The sequence below is a fragment of the Notamacropus eugenii genome, chromosome 3, assembly GCF_028372415.1.
Source record: "Notamacropus eugenii isolate mMacEug1 chromosome 3, mMacEug1.pri_v2, whole genome shotgun sequence".
Classification (NCBI taxonomy): Eukaryota; Metazoa; Chordata; class Mammalia; order Diprotodontia; family Macropodidae; genus Notamacropus; species Notamacropus eugenii.
In genome coordinates this window covers 44,539,991-44,559,398 of record NC_092874.1, presented here as the reverse complement: position 1 = coordinate 44,559,398, position 19,408 = coordinate 44,539,991, and the positions used below count along the sequence as shown (strand labels likewise).

General features: G+C 42.0%; 1 protein-coding gene across 12 annotated transcripts in view; it reads left to right on the top strand.

Annotated features, from left to right (window-relative positions):
- Window positions 1-19,408, top strand: part of ULK4 (unc-51 like kinase 4) — a 674,194-nt gene that overhangs the window by 509,551 nt on the left and 145,235 nt on the right. For all 12 annotated transcript variants that reach the window (XM_072651430.1, XM_072651427.1, XM_072651429.1 and 9 more), the window contains one exon: window positions 5,137-5,322. In XM_072651430.1, coding sequence (XP_072507531.1) covers window positions 5,137-5,322 — 186 coding nt within the window. The remainder of the gene's footprint in view (window positions 1-5,136; window positions 5,323-19,408) is intronic.

The window sequence follows — 19,408 nt, the reverse complement described above, 5'->3', positions numbered from 1 at the left end:
CCACTCTCAGAAGACCAGGTCACTCTTTGCTATTCACTCTTCATTCCTTGCCTTTACTTCTGTCTTCACAATGGGTCTTTTAAAAAATCTGAATTGGTCCATGCATCTGCAGTCATCATTAGTTTTTCTCTGTTCTCAAAAACTGAATTTTGAAATATTATTTTGTACCAGCTTATAGTTCTTCTCCAAAATAAGTAGGCCAGACAAATGGGAATTTAGAGTCCCTTGAAACCAGTTTAACAAATTGTCCTGGGCAGCTGGATGGAGGTGGGTGATTGGAGAAATGTCAGGGATCTGACTAGCTTCTACTGGTTGTTGGGCAGTTACCAAAGAAAGTACAGTGAAGGCAGAAGGGGAGATGTGGAAGAAGGGCCTTGGAAGAAATGTGTTTGACCTTTCCCTACAAACTACACATGTTTTTAATGCAAGACAGTGTTAATCAGCTTGATTATCCCTTTTTTACTCACATGACCTGACTAATGACTTGGATTCTAAATTCACTCTTTTTTCTTTTTTAATTTAACTTTTAACATTTATTTTCACAAAATTTTGGGTTACAAATTTTCTCCCCTTTTATCCCCTCCCCCCCCCCAACCCAAGCATTCTAATTGCCCCTGTGACCAATCTGCTCTCTCTTCTATCCTCCCTCTCTGCCCTTGTCTCCGTCTTCTCTTTTGTCCTGTAGGGCCAGATAGCTTTCTTGACCCCTTAACCTGTATTTCTTATTTCGCAGTGGTAAGAACATTACATTTGATCCTAACACTTTGAGTTCCCACTTCTTTAGCTCCCTCCCTCCCTACCCCTTCCCTTTGGAAGGCAAGCAATTCAATATAGGCCAAATCTGTGTAGTTTTGCAAAAGATTTCCATACTAGTTGTGTTGTATAGGACTAACTATATTTCCCTCCATCCTATCCTGTCCCCCATTGCTTCTATTCTCTTATGATCCTTTCCCTCCCCATGAGTGTCGACCTCGGATTGCATTCTCCTCCCCATGCCCTCCCCTCTATCCTCCCCCGCACCCTGCTTGTGCCCTTATCCCCCACTTTCCTGTATTGTGAGATAGGTTTTCATACCAAAATGAGTGTGCATTTTATTCTTTCTTTTAGTGGAATGTGATGAGAGTAGACCTCATGTTTTTCTCTCACCTCCCCTCTTTATCCCTCCACTAATGAGTCTTTTGCTTGCCTCTTTTATGAGAGATAATTTGCCCCATTCAATTTCTCCCTTTCTCCTCCCAATATTTCTCTCTCACTGCTTGATTTCAATTTTTTTTTTTAAGATATGATCCCATCCTCTTCAGTTCACTCTGTGCACTCTGTCTCTATGTATGTGTGCGTGTGTGCATGTGTGTATGTGTACTCCCACCCAGTACCCAGATACTGAAATGTTTCAAGAGTTACAAATATTGTCTTTCCATGTAGGAATGTAAACAGTTCAACTTTAGTAAGTCCCTTATGACTTCTCTTTGCTGTTCACCTTTTCATGGTTCTGTTCATTCTTGTGTTTGAAAGTCAAATTTTCTTTTCAGCTCTGGTCTTTTCATCAAGAGAATTTGAAAATCCTCTATTTTGTTGAAAGACCATTTTTTCTCCTGAAGTATTATACTCAGTTTTGCTGGGTAGGTGATTCTTGGTTTTAGTCCTAGTTCCTTTGACATCTGGAATATCCTATTCCATTCCCTTCGATCCCTTAATGTAGAGGCTGCTAGATCTTGTGTTATCCTGATTGTATTTCCACAATACTTGAATTGTTTCTTTCTAGCTGCTTGCAATATTTTCTCCTTGACCTGGGAACTCTGGAATTTGGCCACAATGTTCCTAGGAGTTTCTCTTTTTGGATCTCTTTCATGCGGTGTTCTGTGGATTCCTTGAATATTTATTTTGCCCTCTGGTTCTAGAATCTCAGGGCAGTTTTCCTTGATAATTTCATGGAAGATGATGTCTAGGCTCTTCTTTTGATCATGGTTTTCAGGTAGTCCCAGAATTTTTACATTGTCTCTCCTGAATCTATTTTCCAGGTCAGTTGTTTTTCCAATAAGATATTTCACATTATCTTCCATTTTTCCAATCTTCTCGCTATGTTCTGTGATATCTGTCTTTCTCACAAAGTCCTTAGCGTCCATCTGTGCCATTCTAGTTTTGAAAGAACTATTTTCTTCAGTGAGCTTTTGAATCTCCTTTTCCATTTGGCTAATTCTGCTTTTGAAAGCATTCTTCTCCTCATTGGCTTTTTGAACCTCTTTTGCCAATTGAGTTAGGCTAGTTTTCAAGGTGTTAATTTCTTCAACATTTTTTTGGTTCTCCTTTAGCAGGGAGCTGATCTGCTGTTCATGCTTCTCTTTCATCCCTCTCATTTCTCTTCCCAGTTTTTCCTCCACCTCTCTAACTTGATTTTCAAAATTCTTTTTGAGCTCTTCCATGGCCTGAGCCCATTGGGTGGGCTGGGACACAGAATCCTTGATTTCTGTGTCTTTGCCTGATGGTAAGCATTGTTCTTCCTCATCAGAAAGGAAGGGAGGAAATGTCTGTTCTCCAAGAAAGTAGCCTTCAATAGTTTTATTTCTTTTCCCTTTTCTGGGCATTCTCCCCAGCCAGTGACTTGACCTCTGAATATTCTCCTCACACCCACCTCTCCTCCTGGTCCTCCCAGCCAGCGTTTGGGGACTGAGATTCAAATGCTGCTTCCAGCCTTAGGGCTTTTGGCAGGGGCAGGGCTGCTATTCAGTGTGAGAATTAAGTTCAGGTGCTGAGGTCGGGGCAGGGCCGCCTCTCAGGCTCAGTTCCCTCAGGGGGTTTATGTACAGACCTTCCACAATGGATCCAGGCTCCCGCCCGCTTGGGGAGCCCCTGTCTGCAGCCGCCTCTCAGCTTCTATCTCCCGGGGGGGCCCGAGCCATGGGGGCACCCCACTCCCCTCTCGACCCGCCAAAGAGACTCTCTCACTGACCCCCGTCACCTGTGGGTGGAGGGGCTTGTGCCGCCACTGGAGATCCCGTCCCTGAAGCCTGCTCGGATCTGTACCTCTCGGTGCCGCAGCCGCCGCAGGTCTGGGCTGGGCTCTGCGAGCGCGACGGACCTTTTGCGAGAGGTTTGCAGGTCCCTCTGTGGGTGGAGGGACCCGTGTGGCCGCTGGAGATCCCGTCCCCATAGCCCGCTCGGATCTTTTCCCCACGGTGTCGTGGCCGCTGCAGGGCTGCCCTCTGCTTCCAGTCCCGGCGCCGAGTCCGCAGCTCGAAGGACCCCCCGTGAGAGGTTTGCAGGTCTCTCCGGAACAGAAATCTCCCTCGCTCCAATATTCCGTGGCCTCTGGGTGCAGAATTCACCATGAATTGGTCCCCTCTAGCCGTTCTGTGGGTTGTGGGTTCAGAGCTATGTGTATGTGCGTCTTTCTACTCCGCCATCTTGGCTCCGCCTCTAAATTCACTCTTACAAAATAAGTAGATCACTACTAAGGCATTTGAGAAAGACTGTGATATCTGATGTTACAGAAATGTGTTGAGTACTGTCATCATGAGAATAAGTGTTAGTTTCGCATGGTGGCTACTCTGAAGGACATTAGTCATTGGATATGGAAATTCCAGTTTGTTTATTAAATCACCAGTCTCACTACTTTTATAGTCATATCTCAGATGATAAGCAGTTAACCTTTTCTCCATAATCTTGGTTATGTGTATTCAATTTGATTCAATGTGGCTAAAACATATCCTTTCTTTATAATTTCTTATTCTAACACAATCACATCCAGATTGGTGTTAATTTGGACATGAAATGTATTTTTGAAATGTATTTTTGCACCAGCTAGGAAAAGGTTTTTCTAAACAAATGTGAGGTCCACAAGACTATAAGAAAATGTGTTTGTAGCAGAACAAATGGTTTCCATGCCTTTTTATTCAACTTAACTTTTTTTAATTGTGTCCATCACCTATGTCTAAGTCCTGGATATTCAGTGCCTTGCTCTCAAGTATAACTGTGGAACAGTTGATAAAGCTCTTGACTTAGCTCGGCTGGAATCCCCAATTTTCAGCCTTTGAATTCCCAGCTCTTAGTAGCTTTGTGACCCTGGACAAATCATTTCACTTCCCTTAGCCTGTTTCCTCTTCTGTAAAAGTGGGGATAATAACATCCCCTAGGTCACTGCTATTTTGAGGATTAAATAGGGTAATGCTTATAGAATGCTTCCCAAACTATATATAAACACCAGCTATTGTCATCATTATCATGTGTGAAGTTGAGATCATCATAGCACCTGTCTCACAGGGTTGTGGTGAGGGTAAAATGAGATGGTGTATGTAAAATGATTCACAAACCAATTGTACGCACAGGTGTGGGGCCTTGAGGCAAGAAGTACAAAGACCCTCCCTGCGGGACGAGGGATGCCTCCCACCCCAAGGAACTTCCTTCTTTGGGGCCCACATTTAATTGTGGGTCACTGTTAAGAGATCAGAGAAGGCTGAGGAGAGTCAGTCTCAATTGCTCCTCCACTTTGCATGGTAAAAATGGCTTTCCCTCATCCTGTGGGGTTCCAAGGGTCTGCTGTATCATGTGGAAGATCCCTCCCCCAGGACAAAACACACTTTATGAATATCAGCTGTTTTTATTTATTACCATTACCACTGGCATGTGTGACATGTACAAAGATAAGTAAATACACGATCCTTTGAGGAGGGAAGACAAGCGACACAGAGAATCTGGTACCTGAACTGGGCCTTGGAAGAAACTCAGGCTTTGTGGTCAAGAGAAATTCACTGAGGGTAAAAAAGGAATGTCCTGTAAGTAGTCTGTTGGGGTAGCAGAGGAAAAGGCAGGAAGGTAAATAATGTGAAATACACTTGAAGAGGTATCTATGTAGAATTGATGTGCTACCATAAATGATCTCATTCCACCTTATTCAGTGGGCCAGTTCAGGATTTAACTTGCTAGTATGTATTTAGCCTGGCCTTCCTAGATTAAAAAGAAACTCATATTTTAAAATATTCAAAAACGCTTTGCTGTAATTCTGCTTGGCCTTCCCCTCATCCGTATTCTGCTTCCTCCCTGCCCCGCCCACCATCAATTCAAGTCAGTGCATTTCCTATGGAATCTCAAGGCCTGGATCTTACACGAAATTTAAACATGGCTTTTGTTTTCTCTTTTCAGCTTCCCAGTGAAGATCCTGAGGTATTTGAGGTTTCATCGAGGTGCTTGTCTGTGTTAGTGCAGCTGTACGGAGGAGACAATGCCGACAGTATGTCTCCAGAAAATATGGACAGCTTTGCTGAGTTATTGAAGTCCAAGAAGGATCCCAAGGAACAAAAGCTGCTACTGAGAGTCATCAAAAGGCTGGTAAGTCAAGGACAGATCCTTTCAGTGCCTGTATTTGTGTAGCCTTATGTTGCAAAACGGAATTTCCTTTAATATGAGTTTGGAATCACCTGTTTGTTTGATAAGCTTATCTAGATAGAACCCTGGCTCTAGAGTCAGAAGACTTTGGTTCCAATTGCTGTCCTAGCACCACCCCATGCGGTACACACAAGTCACTTTGGCCCTCTAATGCCTGGGTTAGTCATCTGAAGAATACCTGTAATAGTGACAAATCAACTATCTGTGGTAAACGCTTGGAAATTCTTTTTTTTTTTTTTCAGTATTTTAACATTTTTACAACCACTAGTAAATAAGATTTTCTGTTTGTTTCATGAGCATTGTCTATATACCATTCATAACAACATGACTGGATCAGCAGTAGTGAGATTAGGAAGTGCAGTCAGTTCATTATCTGTGCTCTGTGAGGCTGGCCATGACTGAGCAGGTTACCTGGATAGGTGTGTGGCTAACTGCCCAGTGGCCATAGGGGCAGCTTTGATTACATTTGGAATCATTATTTCCAGCATTGTAGTGTACTGCTAGGAAGGAACAGTAAAGCTAAACAAATGCAGCCGTCAGTGGCAGTGTTGGAGTTTAGGCTCTGCCCACCCAGGGATGCAGTGATGGTGGGATATCCCACTCTGAGTAAGACAGCACCACAGCAGGAACAGCAGTGCCAACTGGACTGTGGTCATTGGAGAGAGGATGAGACACTGCAATCCTTCTCATAAACCTTCTGTGGCTCCCTGCTGTGACTGTGTTCTCAGTCACACATCTGCCCTCCAAGTCACACTTAGATTCATGAATAGCAGCATTTTGATTGTGGCATCTTTGGGGAGACAGCCTGGTGTAAGAGAAAGTGTTCTGGGTTCAAAGTCAAAGGACCTAGGTTTGTATCTGCAGCTTCCTATCTGGGTGACCTTCAGTGAGTCACTTCTACTGCCTTGGCCTCAATTCCATCTCCTATGAATAAGGATATTGGACTACATGATTCCTTCTGGCTCTGAAGTGTGTGGTCCAGTTGTAATGAGTGTCTAGTGCATTGCAGAAACCAGCAGTTTGGTAAGATGGCGTCAGCCATGTGGAAGACTCCAGAGAGCTGGAGCATGCATGGACAGTTTGCATTAACCTACCTCATGGTTGGGAGGACCTTTCTTCCATTGGTTGAATAGTGGGAACTTTTAGTGTCTTTAAACAACATGAGCCAGCAGCAGATGGGGTTTGTGCTACATTCTTATCTAGGAGAGAAATCTTCATTCACCTGCAGGTCAGACTTTAGGATCTCCTTCTTCCTCCCTGCTGAGGTCACATGGCCCCAAAGAAATAGATCTGCCTCCTAGAGCTTTTCGCTCATTATCTTCTGGGTGCAGGGAGTAGAATCGCCAGCCTTAGCTCTTTCACAGTCTGGGAGGGTGAGTTATCAAGACCCAGGATTCTGAGCGTTGCTGCCAGCCCAGCATCAATAGTCTAGCATCTCAAGGTCCTTCTTACTCTTTAACATAAATAGCTTATACCAAGGGAATTTGCTTAAAAGATATTACCAGAACAGAGTGTAAACATTTTCTCAACCTATCAGAGACATAATACCCACCCTATGCCAGCTCTCTGTGGGAAAGAGTTGGATCATATTTAGGCTCACAACTTAGCTAAGTTGATACATAACAGTGGTTCCACCAAGTTCACATGCAAATCCAGAATTCCTGCTAGCTTCTGCAGAACTGAAGTCCCTATACCTTGCTTCTTAGAGCATTGATGTTAAGATGACCACAACACCTGACCTAGACTGCTGGATTCCCAGATCTCTGTGACTTGCAGGCCTAGTCTTTGAAACTCTTTTAAAATAGAAACTCTTGAATTAGAGAACCTAGATGGAAAAGAGCGAATGAAAAGGCAAAGAACCTAGATCTGTTTCTCAGGAGACAGATAATCTAGTGTAAGAAGAGCAGACAAGGAGGCCCTAGCCTCTTCCGCAGCCCAATCCTTTACCATATGGTCTCACCATTCATGAGTGAGTGAAGGGCCTTGCTCCCCCAAATGGAAATGCATCAAAAGACCCAGTTGGTGCTGATAAGTTTAAAGACATATACAAATCCAGCTATATAGCCAGGGCAGAAAAGGCTCTTTCTAGTAAAGGAGTAAACCAGTGTAGAATATTTATACATGCTCCAATATTCATGGTTCTCTTGGAAGCAGCTCCCTAGAGCCTTCCAATGGATAATGCCATCTTAGCAAACTAATGGTGTCTACACAAGCATCAGACACCCACGACACTATGATTTACCTTTCTTCAAACTTCTTTCAAAACTGAGCTTTGCAACCATTTAAACAAAATGGCAGACAAATCTCAGTCAATTCATAGTAAATTCCATTTGCCACCCCTAATGATAAATAGAGAATCCCTCTCTCTCTAAATTTTTGTTCATAGGTATTATTAATTGAATAATATATACTTGTAGTTATCACTTGCCTCACTAACACAGAAGTGCGTGAGTCTCCTAAATTTTAAGCTAAATATGCAAGATCATAACTTGGGCTGTATAGCAGTAGTATCTCAACAAGGTAAATTAAAACTAATCAGGCAGAAAATAAGGGTATCCATCCTCCCAATTCCTGATGAGAGGTAAGGAGAATGCTAAGTAGAATCTGCTTTATTACTAAGTACGCAGCCTTTTTTTGGTAGTTGACTAACAAGATCTCAGAATTTGAGATGCAGGATGTAAAAGTGAAGAGTCTAAGATCCCCCGTCCGAGATAACTCTTTGACATGAACATGGCCAAGTGAAAAATCAAGCCCTTCATTGCTTTGAAAGGCCAGAAGGTGAGAGCAGGCATCGGCACCTTATGGGAGCGTTTTCCCAGTTAAGCAGTCGTGTCACACCTACAGCTCCAAGTCGCGCAAGGCTGGAGAAAGAAAGTTGGCTCCACGAGGTATTGCGCCAGTGTGTCCAAGCAGGCGCTGCCACCAGGAACACCCTACTCCTCGTGAGCAGAGCTCGGAGAACAGGGGACACAACGATAGCAGTACTACAGAGGAAAGCAGCTTTGAGGACAGCAGAACTCAGGTGAAGGAGTTGGGGGAAGACCCGAGGCCAGAGAACCAAAGGCCAAACATGGTTTTCACCTCCTGCCAGAGAGCCGGTGAGCTTAAGACGCAGGACAAGGCAAGAGCAGCGTGGGATTGGTTTGACTGGACTTTGTACGTTACAAGAGTTTTCTTTTTCTTTAAAAATTTTTTTAACATATGTCAGTAAGAAGGAAAGATAATAAATGGAGAGAGAAAGGTCATTTACATGCATTTCTGGATTGGAAGTTATGCTGGCTTCTTGGAAATTTTCAGTGGGGTCAAAGACTTCCTCCTCTTTACCTGGGCCTCAGTGGTCCCGAACAGACCTGTTTTGTTGTTGAGTCATTTCAGTCATGTCCAACTTTTTTGTGACCCCATTTGGGGTTTTCTTGACAAAGATACTGGAGCAATTTTGCCATTTCCTTCTCCAGCCCATTTTATAGATGAGGAAACACAGCTAGTAAGTGTCTAGTTCAGATATGAACTGAGGAAGATTAAGTCTTCCTGTCTTCCAGTCCTGGGGCTCCATCTATTGCACCACCCAACTGCCCTAGGAGGAATTAGGCTTGATGAGTCATTACAGTCATGTCATTTAAAAAGATCACTTTCAGTTAAGGTGATGAAAGTTCCATGATTTGTTGGCCTTATATTTCACTACAAAAAATAATGTATTCCTTCTATTAAAATTGCAAATCTCTTCTCCCTACCCCCCCAAAAAAGAAATTTCAGACACTGCATTTTTTTTTTGCTGATAATTACAAGAAAAATAGGTCTTCCAACTTTGATCATCAATATGAGAAAGATATGTTTTATATAATATCCTTCTTGACTGGTCTTGTGCTCTAACTATGATATTCTGCCTTTAACAATATAACAGAACACTTGTTAATGATCTCCAAGTTTCCCAAAGAACCTCAACGTAAGACCTTTTGTCATGAATATGCATTTTTCCCTGAGTAACAATGGGGAATTTAATCAGAATTAGCTGCTCAGCAGCTTAAAGTTGATTCTCTATGGATCTAACTTGTTTTGGGCTTGAACATCTGTATCCTATGGAGCTAAAGAAGGCTTCATGGGAGACAGATTCAAACATGGAACCATCCTGAACAAGAATCATGCCACCTCTTCGGCTTCGGTCAATGAGAGGTCATCAACGTGGACAACCTCCCCTTTCCTCTGTGTCAGAAGCTAACACCGGGCTTGGAGCGGGAGCCACTGCCTGTCAGGAGCAGGTCAGCATTAAAGATTCGTCTGTGATTTCAGGCCTCTCCACACCACACAGCTTTTGACTGTCAGCAAATCTCACCACATCTTTCATTTCTCCTAAAGATTGGTTCACAACTTAGCTAAGTTGATATATTAACTTTCTCCTAAAGGCATTCCAACTTGACTTTTTTCCCCTAGAAGAAGGATGCCAAGGTGGAGCAAGTCTTCACCTGTCTTCAGGGTAGAAAGCCTATAAAACATGAAAGAATGGGATGAACTCCATGTGAACGAGGGCTTTCCCAGCCATCCCTTTTACCTGCATTTGAAGGCCATTCTTGGAAGGTCAAAGCGCTGTTTCTTGAGTTAATACAGAAGAGAGGGTTATTGATGGACTGACCAGACTCACGCTCATTTTTCAACTATGACTATATAAATGCTTGGTTATCTTCAAATACTCAAATATATCTGGGATCTCATCAGAGATGCCTACCCATCTCCCAAAAGCTCATCCCAAGGGGTCCCCCAAGGTGCTGGAAGGGCCTTCCTCCATTTCTCCTGACACTGTAAGGACCCCAGGGGAGTACTCTGACTGTCTACCCATTTTTCCTCACTTGTGACCAGCCCATCTTCTCTTCCTGCTATGCAGTCCGTTTGATTATCCCCTTTACTCTTGTTCTTTGAGTTCCTTACTGATTATATGTTTTTTAATAGGATTCAGCTTCTCCCGGGTTCCCTATAAAGCAGTCTATTTTCCCTAGAAGGCAACAAAGCCATTCCTGGGACTTGTTTGGCTCTTCCTCCCTTAACACAGCTTCCTGGTCCCCTAAGGGGCATGAAACATCCCAGCCAATGGAGTCAGGATCCCTCTAACTTGGTAGACTTTGGAAGACCACTCCAGCGGCCCTCCTGACCAGAGTCATTTCCATATGGATATTGGGGGGAGAGAGGAATGGGGCCATTCGGAGAAGCCAAGGGCCACTGGGGCCTTGTTGCACATCAGGATTCTTGTTAGGGCAAAGGAAATTTCCTTTTGGTCACACTTCAGTGACTTGTGAGAGTTCTGATACTGAGCCTGAACTAAGAAAGTACTAGTGTCAAGCCTGCCATGTGGTGTCATGTTCACTCACACCATGCACAATTCCATGACTCTCTGTGTGATAACTAGTCTTTTGTCCTTCAGATGCAGTGGTGCTCCATATCTCACTGCCATAGTGGCAGCACCTATAAAACATTATTATTGAAAAGAGGGCTCTTTTCTTTGGGGGAGTCTTGAGGTCAGAAAAGGAGCTTTATAATCTCTGTAAAGGGTTCCATGGTGTTCTCCTCCTGTCCAACTCTGAATCCAAATGATTTTCTGTCTGGACTTTCTGTCTCAGAAATACACTCAGTTGGAAGTGCATGTTGAAATCTGGGCAATGTAGATTCTTCATCCACTTGCCCTTTCCAGTATGGATGGACAGGCCAAAAACTCCCTTGAATGTTTCCAAACCTCTTCCAGTAGGCTTTCCCATATCTTTGGGGTGTTGTGCTCCTAGCATAATGTCATCTGTCAACAAAACATCTGAAGGGCCTCACCATCCAAGGTGAAACCTCCCTGAACTAGACTCTGAATTGGATGTCCTCCTTGACAGTGAAAAGTGACTCTCCTGATGTAGGAGGTGAGGAGACAAAATTCTAGGCATAGTGGACAGGCAGTGCAAAGATGCATAAAAGAATGAGAGACATAAATTGGGCCAGATTTGACAAATTGGAGAGTGCTTGGAAGGGAGTATGGAGTAAGGTTATTTCTGTTATATCTTCCAAGAAATATTAAATTTTCTTGATGTATGAATGGGAGACATCTTGTTGTAAGAGCCTGTACATGAAGTAAAATAACACAGGCTTAGGGCTGTTAATCAGCCACTGGAAGAACTGACTCTCATTCTTTCTCTACTTAATGCTTCTCCAGAAAGTTTATCCTGTGAAACATCTGTGCTACTTCTTTTTTGAAGTTGATGAGTGTTGTGAGTTTTTAAGCAAAAAAGGAAAACAAAAGCCTAAATTTTAATAATGGAAAAGAGTAGGACCTGTTACTGTGAAGAATGAGCCTGTAGGGCATAAAGGAGCATCAGGTTAGAAACACTGAACTTTGGCAGATATATCCCTGACATTAGAAGCTAGGAAGTATTTTCCCAGACATTCCAATAAATTTTTGTGTTGTAAATTGTTAAAGGAACTGATCTTTAGATCAGGGGTGTGCCATTGATAGAGCATTGAAGTCAAGAAGACTTTAATCCAGAATCCTGCCTCAGACACTTACTAGCTGTGTGACTCTGGTCAGGTCATTTAATCCATCTCTACCTCAGTTTCTTCACCTGTAAAATGAGGATAACAATAGCACCTAAAGACCTACGTAAATGTTAGCTATAATGATGGTGGTGATCATGGTGGCGAAGATGATCTAAGGAGTCAATACAGCCCCAGTGTCCCTGCCCCCAGGAAAGAAGAGGCCTCTGCTAGAATGCTTTCTCCCTCCTGATACAGCTTCACTCCAGTGAGAGCCTAACCCAGTAAGGATGCTAACCATATGCTAAGATCTCTAGAATTAGCTTCATGACTCTTCAGCCTACTCCCACAGAAATCAAAAGCACCTTTTGCAGCTCACTTAAGAGCGACCCAGATATTTATGATAAACTTTGAAAATCCCCATTCATCGGGGGTTATCATCCTGTCCAAATGATAGTAATTGCAGGTCACCGGAATGCAGTAAAGTCTGTTTAAGATGAATCCAGCTAGTTTCCTTGTATTATTAGTGATGGTCTACCCCTATGGCAAGATCATGAGCATCTCTGTGCAGCCCCTAGTGTTTAGAATGCAGATCTACTTGATGATGGGGGGGGGGGGGTCTCATTAATGGTGTATCATTCATGGAAGTGTTTTTTTCTTTAAAAATTACTAATATTCAAAGTATTGTTAAATATAAAGGAAAAGGTAGTTTTAAAACCATTCCTCAAAATGTGAAGAATGATCCCCCAAATTGCTTTTTGGTCTCTAACCTAGTAAACACTTGAATTAAATCTTTTCTACTTTTATTTTTCAAAAATAGTTTTAAACCCTTAATTCTGTTGAAGGAAATGAATACCTTGTAGGTGGTTTGCTTAGTGAAGCTTGTTATCAGTTTTGGCAGACTTAATATTTCAAATAGTTTTGCTTGTTTATTTTTAGGATCTACATTTTCTGACTAGTCAACAAAACTAGAGATGAAAAAATGGATATTTCCTTTGCAATTTTAAAATATTTATCTGAGAGTGGTTTTCAATTTCATGCTGTTAGACAGCCTACATTTCAAGATGCAATCTGACCTCTTTTATTTTCCAACCTAAAGTTTTGGGTTCAGGCAGGATGATGATAAAGAGACAGGCAGCAGGGGGTATTGTGAGGTAAGAAGCACCTGATTGTGGAGCTCTGGGCAAGGCACTTCACCTGTCTGTGCTTCAGTTTCTTTATCTGCAGAATGGAGGGAGACGTAGACTCGACGGTCAGAGCGTCCCTTTCCAGCTGGAAATCTTCTCATGCTGTAATTCAGTTACATAATTCTACCTTTTTGTTTTAGTTAGTAATAACAATAATAAGGTTTAGGAAGAACTTGACAATTTTCTATTTCATTTGATCCTCACAACAACTCTAGAATGTAGATGCTCCTATTATCTCCCCATTTTACAGTTGAGGAAACTGAGGCAAGCAAAGGTTAAATGAATTGTACAGGAGTCATTTAGCTAGGGAGTATCAGAGGCCAGAACTGAACTTAGGTCTTCCACCTGCAGGCACAGGACTCTATCCATTGCACTGCCTGGCAGACTCCAAGTACCTTAGTCACTGTTTCAGTAGTTCCTAGTAGGTCACTGATGTCATATACCAGGCAATATTTTCCTCTTGAGTTCTCCTTAGATATAAAAATATAACTAGAGTATAAAATTTGACTTGCTCTTTCTTCTATCCAAGGAAAAGGCTTATGTTGAGACACCCACACCCTAAAGACCCAGTCTCCCTTTAGGACCATCAGCGGTTGTTACAGAAAAATTAACTAGGACTAGGAGGTCAGTTCAGGACCCCAGAACGGAAAGGTAACCTATAGAAAGTTCGCAGCTGTGACCTTGGCCTCAGAAGCATCGTTGACTAAACGTTAGCCCTTCCAGGAGCAAATTGTCGATGTGCCTCTTGGATAGAATTCCTCTTTCATCTTCTGTTTCCTCAATTAATTTTTCTATTGATATTGACATTATGGCTAGACTTTCCCCCAGAAATATTCTGTCAAAGTATCATAACCCACAAAAATGTGTGTACTGATTTTCATGGAAAAAAAATGCTAGAGGAAGCTAAGTGGCACATTTGATTGAGCTTTGGGTCTGGGGTCAAGAAAACATGAATTAAATCTGACCTCAGACACTTTGGGTAAGTCACCTAACCTCTGTCTGCCTCAGTTTTCTCATCTGTAAAATGGGGATAATAGCACCATCCTTTCAGAGTTGTTGTGAGAATTTGTTGTTGTTGTTCAGTCGTTTCAGTAGTATCCGACTCTCTGTGACCCCATTTGGGGTTTTGCCATCTCCTTCTCCAGCTCATTCAGGTTTGAACTTAGGATGATGAGTCGTCCTTATTCTAAGCTCAGTGCTCTATTCACTTCACAGCCCAAGGAAATGTGCGGGAAGTACTTAGTACCATACCTAGCACATAGTAGGTGCTATGTAAATGCTTATTGCCTTCCCTTTCCCTCTGCCATTTCAGTAGCATCTTTCATTCAAGGAATGGCCAAGATCCTCATTCAAAACCACTTGTATTCTTCGTTGTAATTCCCTGCACTGTTTCATGTGAAAAACATCTTCATCCTTCCTCTTCCTCTTCTTTTTCATGATAGAACATAAGCTTCTTGAGGACAGTACTGTTTGGTCTTTGTCTTCCCAGTGCCTTATCAGTACCCAGCATAGAGCAGGCACTCAATAATTACACACTGATTGATTCCTGGCTATCTGCAGTAATAGAACTTCACTTAGTATGCTCAGTGTGTTACCTATGTGCCCACACATAATATTCTGTTTGTGTGGATTACCAAAATATATTCAAGTGGTTCCTGGATAGACTGAATAGATGACTTAGGAACATGTGCATTTGTCAGGGAGTCAGAGGAGGACCTAACTGGGGAAGGGAGGCCCTAAGCAAGCAGTCCCAAGGAAAGGTCCTTCCCCGGTCACCCTGATGGGTGATAAAGTTAACCCTTAGCTTAGACCCTCCCCAACAAAAGCAGTTATCCCAGAGAAGACAGAGTCAGCAGGAAGAAAACCCCTGTGTATATAACAAGCAAAGTGGCAAACAGAAGTTGGAGAGTGTGTTATAGATTAGAAGATACAGAAAATGCCCAATAGTAGGGGAGTCTTCATCTGGGAGGGAGGTGAAACCTCAGCCTCATGCAGGGGAGATGTGCTCTCAGCTGTGTCTAGAATTATAGACCCGGGAAGTTAAGAAACGTGTGAGACTGGCTCCCATACATGTCTGTGACTCAGAGAGTTGCAGTCAACCATTCAAAGCCTTTCTTTCTCTCCTGTCTCTGTGGAGTTCCTTTCTCCTTGTCTCTCTCCCAAAGAGTGTCTGCAACCCACTTACACTTATGGTAGGTGGGCAGCATTTGGCTTAGCACTTTTCACACCATTTAAGAGTCATGTCTCCCTCTGTCTACATAGCATGCAGCACAGGGCTGACCATCCAGAAGATAAGGCTTGTGTGGACAGAGGGCTACACACACACACACACACACACACACACACACACACACACACACACTATTTGATTCTCTCTCTCTCCCCACACAGACACACATACATATTTGCATATACACACACAGATATACATGTATGTATATAGGTGTGTACACATGTATGTATCATGTGTGTAAAATATATCAGTATATACTGTGTAGAAATGGTGTGTGTATCACTAACCGATTACTCAAAAATATTTAGTTGTAACTACAAAGTTTTAATGACATGTCTTTTTTTCATCCCTTCACTCTGCCTGTTTATGAACTTCACAAGGGTCTTTTGTATAATCGTTAGGGACAGGTTTTAATGAAATTTGAGAGTCTCCAGAGATCACAGATACAGAGGCCTTTAACATTGTCGTGTTGCTTAGCAACCTCAAACCATTGCATTTCCAGTCTCTGTAATAACATGATCTACTGCTCTTTGGCCAGTACCTAATGAAAATGTAATGGAAATAATCCCTTCCTAAAGGCTGTACTCCCTGAGAGTTTGGGTGGGGAAATAGATTTTTGTCTGCTCATTTCATAGCTTGGACTAATTTTAATCCACTGCTTAAAATAAAGTACTGTTTTATAAATGCATCAAGTGACAAGATGAAGCAGATCTCAAGGTGTGGTGATGGTGATGACAACAGCAATGATAATGATGATGGTGATATGGAAATAATTCCTTTTGAAATATGGATTGTCAGTATCATGAGGAGAAATGATTAACATAACACAAACAGCCCCCAGCATGTCAAAAATCAAATCCAACAGAACTTGTTTATTCACTAGCAGTTAATATGATATTTTGTGTCTTGTGGCATTTCCTCGTGACACTTTAAAGGAATGTGAAGTTTATTATTTTAATGTTATAGTAAAATTGAATTTGAATAGAAGTGGAGTATGAAGAACAGTTTTTCCCATGGACTCAGAAAGACATGGGTTCAAATCTTGTGTGTGACACATAATGACCATGACATCGGCCAACACTCAGTTTATCAGTCCCCCAGGCCACAGCACTCCCAAGGACTTCTGAAAGGTAAATATTTAACAAAATATATAAAAATAAAACAAAACAATAAAATAAAAATAATATTACATTTTAGAACTTAAGTCAGTATGTGGCCCAGTGGGATCCTTATATATGGTTTAGTGACCCCTGTTTCTATTTGAGCTTGATGTCCTTGGCCTTGACAACTTTCTTGTGTTTGTATTTTGTTCCCAAAGAGGACCATGGCATCAAGGTGATGACATGACTTGCAGTTGACTTTGATTTGAGTGAGGGAGGGCTATGCAAGGTCACCAACCTCACTTTCTTCTCCTGAGCCATCTGGGTTCAGTGGCCTGCTATTCATCAGGATGACTGGAGATGGCCCAGAATGCAACATGAGACCCTGCTCCTTTTAGGCTAAGTTCTTAGAGCATTCTCACTTTGAGCTAGATACACCCATTCATTAAATTGACTTCTTTAAGTAGTTGCTCAAGGGATGGCCCCTTTAGTTAAAAAAAAAAATCAAACTGGGAGGGGAAGACTCTCAGGGTTCCTAGGTAAAAGAGAAACAACTACTATTTAGTAATTACATTCATTCTCTGGTGGGGGTGTGGGGGTGGGGTTGGAACTTGTTGTCCAGTCTATGAGCTCCACAGTGAATTGGGTTTAAGGCTTGATCTTTGAGCAAGAAATGTAGCCAGTAAACCCAGAGGGAAAAAAGGCAGCTTTTGAGGGTGGAACACAAGGAGGAGGAGGAAGAGCAGGAGGAGAGCTGCTACTCACTCATAGGTTTTGTTCACAGCTTTCTAAGACTTTTACAGAATAGCTGATGTGCACTGATGGAGAGAGTTTCCATACCTGGAATTCCCTAAACAGATGAGGTCACAGGTCTGACCTCCCCTTCCCCTCCCCCCAGTAAAACCCTACTAATTTGCATTAACTAGGAAGGCCAATCTAACTTAGTAAAAATCCTAAATTATACAATATCTTAAAAGAAATGTGGTTTTGTTTTTTTGTGGTACATTTAATAATGAAGGGATACTTATCCTTTGGAAAATGACAGAGCAAAGTGAGGTGTATAAATGCAGTGCTATTCAGTTGCACCAGAAGTAATAGTCTCCCCCATTAGATGGTGAGCTTCTTGAGGGCAGGGATTATCTTTTGCCTCTCTTTGTATCCCCAGATCTTAGTGCAGAGGCTGACACATAGTAGGTGCTTAATAAGTGCTTATTGAATTGAATTGAAATGACAAAAAACAATTTCAAAGGATGCTGGGTAGTATGAACTGATGCAGAGTAAAATGAGCAGAACCATGGGAAAAATTATATTGAAAGACCTGAGAAATTTGATCCACTCACTGACCACCAATGTCACCTAAGGCTGATTGATGGCTAAAGCATGTTGCCTGTCTTCTAACCAAGGTGACGGACTTAAAGTGTAGAAAGACAGATGCATTTTTGACATGACCCCTTTGTCAATTCCTTCTGCTTGGCTATATTTATGCTTTACAAGGTTCCCACACGCAAACTTTTAGTTTTTTTATTGAGGAGATGTGTGGAGGGAGGGGACAAAGAGGTTAGCAGTGGAGATGCCAACAAAAAATTGCCTTTGAAACATTTCCAGAAATGCCTGGAAGAGAACAGGAAAGAGTTCAGAGAGAAGTACATATGAGCAGGACAGTTTGGCAATTAAAGGGTGGAATTTATTATGTGCTCTTTTTTTTAAAAAAAGGTGCATGAAATAGAACTTCAGGGTTTCGTATTTAATCCTCTTTTGGGGTTGTGCTGTATGTATGAAAATGCCTTTATTTTGTGTTTTAAGTTCAGAATGAAAAATAAAACAAAAAAATAAGAGAGAGAGACTCATTGCTTGGGGCAAGTACATGTCAACAGATGACAAAAGGAAAGCAAAATGACTAAACTCTTATTTGCTTTCATCTTCTCTGTCAATAAAAATTGTTTCCAAATGTGAACATATGGTGCAGGTAATAAACATAAACAAACATGAGAAGCTAATAATAACATCCCCTTTAAATGACTTTAGGTCTTAAGACCTGAGCGAATTTTATCCCAAGATGCCAAAGAGAGTTGTAGATATGGTTGTGGAATCATTGGTAATATATGAGAAAACACAGAGAACAGAACGAGTGTGAGAAGACTGGAACCAGGCAAATATTCTAATTTTTTAAAAGTTTAAGAGGCGAGGTCAATTTGGATCGCCATCATTGATCAGTGAGTTTGATGTCAATGACACCACTCTGTAGTGTATGACTGTGTACATATGTATGTATGTGCATATTTGTTGTCGTTTTCAATCATGACCGCATTTGGGGTTTTCTTGGCAGAGATCCTGAAGGAGTTTGACATTTCCTTCTCCAACTCATTTTACAGATGAGGTAACTGAGGCAGAGGAGTTAAGTGACTTGCCAAGGGTCACACAGTGAGTAAGTGTTTGAGGCTGGATTTGAACTCACAAAGAGGAATCTGCCTGACTCGAGGCTCAGTGCTCTGTCCACTGCACCCCCTAGTTGCCCGTATATATCTTTAGTACTAAACTTAGAAAAGGAAGCAGTGTTATACTAAATGATCTAATTTCGTTTTTTGATGGAAGTACAAAAGTGGTTGTCAGGACAGGGAACACTGCTGGCCTAGTGTATCTTGTTTTCATCAAGGCACAGGACAGAGTTTCGTGTGATGTCCCTATGAGTAGGACTAGACAAATACAGGCTGGATGATGGTCTGGTTAAGAACAACAGTAAAAATAATAAAGTAGTTAACATATTGTGGCTCATGTTTTACAGAAAGTATTGCCTGCATTGTCTCTGTCTCATCATCATAACCCTGTAAAATGGGTACTGTAAGTATCATGATCCCAATTATACAGATGAGGGAACTGAAGGTCAGAGACCCCAGAGGCCTTGGGCCTGGATGGGATATTGTTGGATGACTCTGTCGTTTCCCTTAACCTACACAACATTTGTATCAGTGATCTAGATGGAGTATAGTGGAGAGCTGGTCAGAGCTGCAGATGAT